The sequence below is a fragment of the Dipodomys ordii genome, unplaced genomic scaffold (assembly GCF_000151885.1).
Source record: "Dipodomys ordii isolate 6190 unplaced genomic scaffold, Dord_2.0 Scaffold1, whole genome shotgun sequence".
Lineage (NCBI taxonomy): Eukaryota > Metazoa > Chordata > Mammalia > Rodentia > Heteromyidae > Dipodomys > Dipodomys ordii.
The window spans coordinates 4,752,612-4,761,720 of NW_012267217.1; the positions used below are offsets into that span (position 1 = coordinate 4,752,612).

General features: G+C 38.4%; 1 protein-coding gene across 1 annotated transcript in view; it reads left to right on the plus strand.

The window, feature by feature from the left end:
- Nucleotides 1-8,411, plus strand: part of Tbc1d4 (TBC1 domain family, member 4) — a 155,526-nt gene extending 147,115 nt beyond the window's left edge. Inside the window, exons 17-20 of the mRNA XM_013009498.1 lie at nucleotides 1,247-1,406; nucleotides 3,472-3,641; nucleotides 4,462-4,638; nucleotides 6,422-8,411. Coding sequence (XP_012864952.1) covers nucleotides 1,247-1,406; nucleotides 3,472-3,641; nucleotides 4,462-4,638; nucleotides 6,422-6,655 — 741 coding nt within the window. The 3' untranslated portion in view covers nucleotides 6,656-8,411. The remainder of the gene's footprint in view (nucleotides 1-1,246; nucleotides 1,407-3,471; nucleotides 3,642-4,461; nucleotides 4,639-6,421) is intronic.
- Nucleotides 8,412-9,109: the final 698 nt, after the last annotated feature.

A 9,109-nucleotide genomic window follows, 5' to 3' on the forward strand; every position in this document is an offset into this window, starting at 1 on the left:
GCTGTCCCTCAGCTCTTTCACTCTACCACTTTTAGCCACAGTGCCACTTCTAGTTTTCTGGGAGTTAATTCGAGCTAAGTTTCATGGACTTTCCTGCCTGGACTGGCTTCGAACCACAATCCTCAGATCTCAGCCTCTTGAGTAGCTAGGATTTCAGGCATGAGCTACCAGCGCCCAGATGAAGAACAAATTGATGACTATTCTTAGGTTTTTTTTTTTTTTTTGACAAGTCAGAGAATAACCATAGACTATATTTTTTCACTTACTATTTTGGTCCTGCTGGAGTGTGCCCCATACTTTGTCAGACAAGTGCTCTACTTTTCAGTCTCTATTTCCCCCTTATTTCTGAACAGTTCACCTACATCTTATACTGGATAGAACAAACAGCCACTTTGGTAGGGAGTTCAAAAGCTCTGTTCAGAAACAATAAATTGGTGACTATCAGTAGATTTCAGAGAACAAAAAGTATCTGAATAGAATTTGATTTGGAAGGAAGATACAGCTATCAGTTATAAAAGGCAGTGATTTTTCCACTTAAAAATTTCTCTTGAGAACTGGTGGCTCATGCCTATAATCCTAGCTACTCAGGCAGAGATCTAAGAATTATAGTTGAAAGCCACCTCAAGCAGGAAATTTTACAAGACTTTTATCTTCAAATAGCTGGAAGAGGAGCTGTAGCTCCACTGGTAGAGCACTAGCTTTGAGCAAAAAAGCTCAGGAACAGTGCACAGGTCCTGTGTTCAAGTCCTAGTACTGACATACACACACACACACAAATTCTCATGATTTTAAGGTAACAAAAGCTTTTGTAAGTCAGCTACTGGTGGCTCACACCTGGCATCCTAGCTTCTCAGGAAGCTGAGATCTGATGATTGAGGTACAACGCCAGTTTGGGTAGAAAAGTCCACAACACTCTCATTTCCAATTTCCCAACAACATGATGGAGGTGGATAGTGCTCTACCACTGAAGCGCTCCCTCTACTTCCAGCTTTTTTTGGTAATCAGTAGGAAAGAAGGGTCTCGTGGAATTTCCTGATTGGGCTGGCTTCAAACCATAATCTTCAGATCTCAGCCTCCTGAATAGCTGATGGGTGAGACCCACCAGTGTCTGGCTAAACCATAGTACTTTTCTTATTTACTTAGTATATGCAATTTGTTATTAAAATTAGAAAAGTAAAATTAATATTTAGTACATTGACACTCAGGTTAATCTATACTATTTTTTTTTTCTCCAAATGAACTTTAGATTCAAATGTACCAGCTGTCCCGGCTCCTTCATGACTACCACCGAGAACTCTACAATCATCTGGAGGAAAATGAGATCAGCCCCAGCCTTTATGCTGCCCCTTGGTTCCTTACACTCTTTGCCTCCCAGTTTCCGTTAGGATTTGTAGCCCGAATTTTTGGTAAGAAATGGCTAGCTTCACCTGAGACACAGAGTTGCTTAAGCCAGGGATGTATGTCTAGCCATATGGTACCTTGACTCTTTTATCATAAAACCAGCAATTCTGTCAAATTGCTCGTGAATTGAAGAAATGGTATTGTTTTCAAGATAAAGTAGAATGGGAAAGAATTGTGCGTCTGTGTTTTAGCAGGATTGGAGATCTTAATTTCAATTAAGGTTTAAATAAGCTTAATATACATTTTAAAAAAATCAGGAAGAGGGTCATGCCTGTATAATTTTGCAGATTTTTTTCTTTGTGTATGTGTGTGTGTGTGTGTGTGTGTTTTCCCCTCCTTTTCCATTGTCTTCTCTAACTTGGATTTAAAACACAGAGAATTATGTGTCTGTGGAAGTACGTATTTATTTATTTATTTATTCATTTATTGTCAGTCATGGGGTTTGAACTCAGGGCCTGGGCTCTGTCCCTGAGCTTTTTCACTCAAAGCTAGCACTCTACCACTTTGAGCCACATGGCCACTTTTTGTTTTCTGATGATTAACTGGAGATAAGAGTCTCACGGACTTTCCTGCCCAGCTGGAAGTATTTATTTTTTATGTTATTTCTAGTGGCATTGCTTGCTGTTTTTATTGTTGACAGGGTCACTTTAATGGTATTTCTTTGTAGAAGTGACTTGTGCCAGTGGAGGGTAGAGTTGTATATCTCTGAGACCAGCTGGTAGAGAGACAATCACTAAGTACCACTGGGCATGTTGTATCTGTATCTATGTAGTTCCGCTCATGGTATTTGGCAGTAGGAAAAAACAGAGTGTGACAGGTTTGGGCTCCCTTTGGGAGCCCTTTAATCTATTCACAATTATTTAATTAGAAAAGTCTAAAATTAAAAAAAAGTCTCTATCTTAAAAAAATAAAACAACCTGTCAATCAATAAACACCACTATTTTCTAGAGGTTTGATACCTGATCCTCCGAGACCACCTGTACTTTCACATTCTGCCAATCTGTCTGGTAGAGTCTAGAGTTAGAGTAGTACTTTTTCTCGTCTGATTTAGGTTATTTTTGTTGTTGTTTTTCTTCTAAATTTTTTAAAATTTGTTGCTTGATTCATTCCATAATAAATTTCCCCTTGATTTTCTCTTATAAGACTTTAAATAGCCAGGCACTGGTAGCTCATGCCTGTAATCCTAGCTACTCAGGAGGCTGAGATCTGAGGATCACGGTTCAAAGCCAGCTTGAGTAAGAAAGACCGTGAGACTCTTATCTCCAGTTAACCACTAGAAAACTGGAAGTGGTGCTGTGGCTCAAGTGGTATAGTGCTCACTTTGAGCTGAAGAGCTGGGAAAGGCGCCAAGGCTAAAGTTCAAGCTCCATGACCAAAAAAAAAAAAAAAAGATTTTAAATAATTCTAATAGTTTTTAGTGTTCAATTATTGGGGAAATTGTAAATAGCAGTTGAACATTTAAGGATTTACCTAGTCTTTGTCAAGTTTGCTATTAAATACAAATAATACATAGACATATACATATAATTTGTCTTTTATCCCCTTAATCTTATCTGAGATTTTTAAGAAGTAAGGGATATGCAAGTCCTTGTTCATATGTTTCAGTCATATTAATTTGTGTATGGGCTGTTTATTGGGCTTGAACTCAGGGCCTTGAGCTCTCACTCAGATTTTTCTGTTCATGGCTTATGTTCTACCACATTCATTGAGGCCAGCTTTTTGCTAGTTAATTGGAAATAGAGTCGCTTGAAATTTTCTTCTCTGGCTGGCTTTGAGTTGTGATTCTCAGATATCAGCTTCCTGAGTGATGAGGAATATAGGCATGGCCTACAAGCACCAGCTTCATATTAATTTTCTTTAAAGTAGATGGTTTGACCAGTTTTCATTTGCAGAATATTTTCTGGTTCTGCTGTAGCTGTAAAACAAATACTTTCCCCAAAAAAATCTTTGCAATGATACATAGCTCTTAGAAAATTATTTATTGGAATAAATTGTCCAAAAGAAATTCAGTTCTATTTATATACAGGCATGTCTTATTTTTGGTTATGCAAATTATATCTCTTCTTTTAGATATGATTTTTCTTCAGGGAACTGAAGTTATATTTAAGGTTGCACTCAGCTTACTGAGCAACCAAGAGACACTTATAATGGAGTGTGAAAACTTTGAAAATATTGTCGAATTTCTCAAAAGCACGCTTCCTGATATGAACTCCTCTGAAATGGAAAAAATTATTACCCAGGTAAAATTTAAGTGATCATAAGATTATATGGCAGCTTTCTATTGATTATCTGATAAAGCTTTAGTACCAAAAAATATAGCTTTTTTGACAGATCTTACTGTTTTCAAGATTATTTTTACTTTTTATGTTTGTTTTCTTCAGTGCTGAGGATTGAATAGGCAAGTTCTCCACCACTGGCCACATCCCCAGCTAAAGAATGTTAAATTTTACATTGATCAGATGCATTTGAAACTTCTCCATTGTGATATTTTCTATGTAGCTATGTACAGGAAATGTAGTTTAGAGCATTACATGAAGAGTTTTTCAGAAATCCTTCAATTTAAAGCAATGCTAAGACCAAAGAGAGAGATAGTATGACTGAAGAATAAAATGAGGTTCACTGCCTTTGTAATATTATGAGCTGTCCCGTAACACACACAAGCAAGAACATAGGCTTTGGAATTAGAAAGTACTTTATGTTTTTAATGACTTTCCTTATCAAGAAATCATTTTTTATTGTCAGTGGCTGTTTATTAGTTGTTTCACTTGACATACCACTCTATTCTTCTGAGTCTGTTTTCTCAACTCCAAAATGGCACAGATTGATCCAAGTTTTATAAAGCTTAAATAGGAACAGCGTCACCCTTCAATGATTCAAAGGAAGGAACCATTCCAGCCATGTGGACAGGGATCCAGTCATTAGAACCAGAGGGAGGCGGTTCCATCCCTGCACCCATATATAATAAGTGGTTGGAGCTAACCCTGAAGTCCACCAGTGTGCACAGATTGTTTTGTGGTTTGTGTATAAAAGACTGGCCTCACCCCTGTTGTTTGTATGCAGGTTTTTGAGATGGATATTTCCAAACAGTTGCATGCCTATGAAGTGGAGTATCATGTGCTGCAGGATGAGCTGCAAGAATCGTCCTTTGCCTGTGAGGACAACGAATCTTTGGAGAAGCTCGAGAGGGCCAACAACCACCTAAAGAGGCAGAACATGGACCTCCTTGAAAAATTACAGGTACAGATGGGTACGGTGGTAGATGCCTATAGTCCCAGTTCTTAGGAGGCGTGTGTGTGTGTGTGTGTGTGTGTGTACACGTATGTGTGCATGTTAGTACTAGGGCTTAAATTTAGGACTTCAGGCTCTCAATTGGCTTTTTTCACTCATGGCTGGTGCTCTACCACGTGATCCATTTGATCCACTCTACTTCCAGTTTTTTGTTGGTTATTTGGAGATAAGTGTCTCTTAGAGTTGTTGGCCCAAGCTGGCTTTGAATCGAGATCCTCAGATCCCAAACCTCCTGAATAGCTAGGATGACAAGTATGAGTCACTGGTGCCTGAAGACATGCATATATTTTTAAATTAAACTTTTTTTGGTGCACAAAATCCAGTATTTTGTGTGTACCAGACAAAGGTTCTACCATAGAACTACAACCCTAGAACCCAGTAGTTATTTTTTTGAGCAACCTAAACATCTTAATTTCATGTAGGTTTACAATATTGTTTCAAAAACAATAATGAATAATAAAATAGTAATAATAATGATAACTAATTACTTAATAATAATTAAGTAATTTGATTCAATTGGTTAATCCTGAATTTGGGACCTGGCTGAAGTTATAATAAAGATCCAGACTGTTCAAAAATATTTTTTTCTTGCCAGTTATGGGGCTTTAACTCCAAGTCTAGGCACTATCCCTGAGCTCTTTTGGTTCAAGGCTAATGCTCTACCACTTTGAACTCTGCTTCTAGTTTTCTGGTGGTTAGTTGTAGATAAGAGTCTCACTGACTTTCCTGAGTTGGCTGGCTTTGAACCATGATCCTCAGATCTCAGCCTCCTGAGTAGGTAGCCACTGGCATCTGGCTTGTTTTAATTTTTTTTTAATTATTTTATTGTAAAGATGCTTAGAATCACATGAGTAAAGTAATGAGTACATTTCCTTTTTTGGGGGGGGTCCAGTCGTGGGGCCTGAACTCTGGGCCTGGCTGTCCCTCAGCTCTTCAGCTCAAGGCTAGTGCTCTACCACTTGAGCCACAGTGCCACTTCTGGCTTTTTTTCTTTTTGCTTATGTGGTGCTGAGGAATCGAACCCAGGGCCTCATACATGCAAGGCAAGCGCTCTACCACTGAGCCACCTTCCCAGCCCCATGACTACATTTCTTGTTGAGCGTTGTTACCCCCTCCCTTGTTGTTCTTCCACAACCCCTTCCCTTCCCCACCTCTCTTACTCCTCCCCCCGACCCGAAGTTGTAAAGATGATTTCCCATATATTGTCTTGTTGCAGTGGGTCATCCTGTGTCCTTGTTTCGACATTTTGTTATTCTCCTTCCCCTCCCCAAATTAGACTAATGTGTGTACAAGGTGAAGGGTACCAAAATCAAGCAGAGTGAAAACAGGAGGTATCCCATAGGGGGAAGAACATACAAAGGAAACAAAAAATCATATAGTACATTAAAAACAACAGCAACAACAAAGACAGACCTCTTGTGTCCATATCTTGGGGTTCATTTCACTTAGCATCATCTTATGTAATAAGCTTTTGAGCTTTTCTGCTTATCTAATAAGATTATCCTAGATGTACACTAATTATTGCAAATGAGGGAAACCATGGGACCTATATTTCTTTGGGTCTAGCTTTACTTCACTTCGTAAGAGTTTTTCCAAGTCTTTCCATTTCCTAATAAATGGAATGGTGACATTCTTTCTAATGGAGGCATAGAATTCCATGGTAGGTATATATACCACATTTTCTTGATTTAGAGGGTTGTTTATTTATTTATTTTTTTCTCTCCTCATATAGGTGGCTCATGCCAAAATCCAGGCCTTGGAATCAAACCTGGAAAATCTTTTGACCAGAGAAACCAAAATGAAGACTTTAATCCGAACCCTGGAACAAGAAAAAATGGCTTATCAAAAGACAGTGGAACAAATTCGGAAGCTGGTGCCTGGAGAAGCTCTTGCCAACTGTGAGATGCTGTTGAGAGACTTAAACTGCAACCCTAACAACAAAGCCAAGGCAGGAAATAAGCCATAATTCCCAACACGCAGCCTCAGCACCAAGCCCTCCTTTGCATTGGATTGAGGAAGCACTTGCATGCAGCTGGCTCACACTGGACCAGAAACTGGAAGAGCCACCGTGCACTGGTGCCGAGCCCCTGGTGAGCAGAATGTGCCAATCCTAAGCCATTGTACAGAAAATCCAGACTGATTTTTTTTCTTGTTGTTGCTGCCTATGTATATATATATAGTATATATATATATGTAAAATGGACATAAAGAGTTCATGCTTTCAAATATGCCGAGTAGACTTATATTTACAACAATTTTTTATTTCAGCCAGAAACTTTATGAAATTTTCGCCAAAGGGAAGTTGAAGTGAAATTCCCCATGGACATGTAGAAAAAGTGTTTTTTTTTGTTTGCCTTTGTAGTGAAACAAAGCTAGATAACATCTATGAATATTGAAATATACTTGAAAAAAAATGAATGTATTTTTTTTTCCTCCAAAGAATAGCATGTTTCACTCAAGGGCGGAAGGTGGAAACACTGCTGTTAACTTCATGTGTATCTGTCTTAAATTCTACTGACATTGTCTGTAGAGACACATGACTGGTTGTTAGGCACAGTCCTTTGGGATATTGAGGAAGGCGATGGCTTCGTGCTAACAGGGTTGTGTCTCTATGAGTTTTGAGTCTAGCTAGGCCTCATTTTAGATATCCTAAGGAAAAAGCGGGACATCGTGGCTGAATCTACCCAGCTCAAGGTAAAGGATAATGTTGCTAATTTTACAGCAGTTTGGAACATCCTGGTCATTTAAGCAGAAACCATCAGGCTTCAGAAATAGAATTTTGGACCTAAATCGCATAGATTAGTCTTCTCCCTTTTTGTTTAAATGATTTCTGCCATTATGCTTGGCTACCCTTTGCCAAGTGATGTAGATTTGACATTTTCCCATGCTAATTACCATGAAAGCTCTCAAATCAGTTCTCTCTCTACTTTCAATATAAGATAAGCAAGGACAATTATGATTGATTTTTCCCAAAGATGGTGTCCTGTGTTTAGGCACTTTTCCCCGCTTAGCCAATTGACAGACTCCAATAAATTCTACATCATCTTCCCCTTTCATGGAAAAATTTTAGGAGAACTGTGAAATGTTTAGGAAATTCCCAGGAAGGGATGGGAAAGATGGCACCAGCCCAACCAAACCCTAAAATTCTATATTTGGTCTTTGAAGTGTCTCTGTGTACGAATAGCTTATTGGTGGACACTGTTGCGTGCTGGATATATATAAGAAAAGTTAATTTTCAAAGTACCCATGCAGACCTTCACAGCTGAGATGAATTTGTGATAGTGCCTCTGAAATGGACGTAGACATTTTGTTTTTCCAAAATGTATTTATTGTTACTGCCTTTTGTATTTGTATTTTTTATTTTTGCAGGACTTGTGGCTTCACAGATGGATTCTTTAGGGTAGTTTTCTTCAAAGAGAGTTTGTTTTTCATAATCTGAAATGTTTCATGTAGGGTAAGTATCAAGCTCTGAGGATTTCAGAAATCCTTGATAAACCACAGAAACCCCATTTGCACTGTTAATCAGTGTGAAACCGATCATTCTTCCTGTAGATCAGCATGCTGTGTGATTTCTCGTCCAACAATCAAGTCTGAGTAGCAAGTAAATTTAGTGTAACTTCTAGGTCCTGGGAGATGGTGATTCTAAATATCCCATTTAGTTGAGACCACCAAAGTATTAGTTGCTTGGCTTTCCCAAAAATGTCCCTATTTATAGGAAGGTAGTATTACCTCGGAGGTTTTAAAAATTCCCTATCTATAGGAGAAATACTATCTTCTTATCATAGAGTAAAATGGAATTTGCCTTATGGATGTGATACACAGGTGTTAGCCAGTGGGGCTTCAAGTTGGGGAAGGTCACTTCTTTCTGATACTCAGTTTCAACTTTATTCTGGATGTTTAGGGTCAACCTTATGAATTGCATCATGGTGTTCAGAGATCAAGGTGACTCAGATAGTCTTTTCTCTTGACAGTCAGTTTTTCTGTTTCATTTGTGACTCTTTAAACATGTTACATCAACTATACTCCATATATTTTGCATCTGTATCAAATTAATGTCATGTCAAATTCATTTCCAATAAATATATTGTTGCAGTTTTCTTGGCTTCTGGGTTTTATTTTTGATTACTTCAGTGAGAGAGAGAAAAAAACAGGGACATAAACAAAACATGCATAAATTGGATTATTATTACCTAAGTCAGAGATACTGATAATTCTTTCCAGTAGAATATGAAACATTAGAGGTAATTTAAGAAGCCATTTTGGGGGCTGGGAAGGTGGCTCAGTATTAGAGTGCTTGCCTTGAATGCATGAGGCCCTGGGTTTGATTCCTCAGCACCACATAAGCAGAAAAAGCCAGAAATGACACTGTGGCCCAAGTGGTAGAGTGCTAGCCTTGTGCTGAAGAGCTCATGTATAGCAC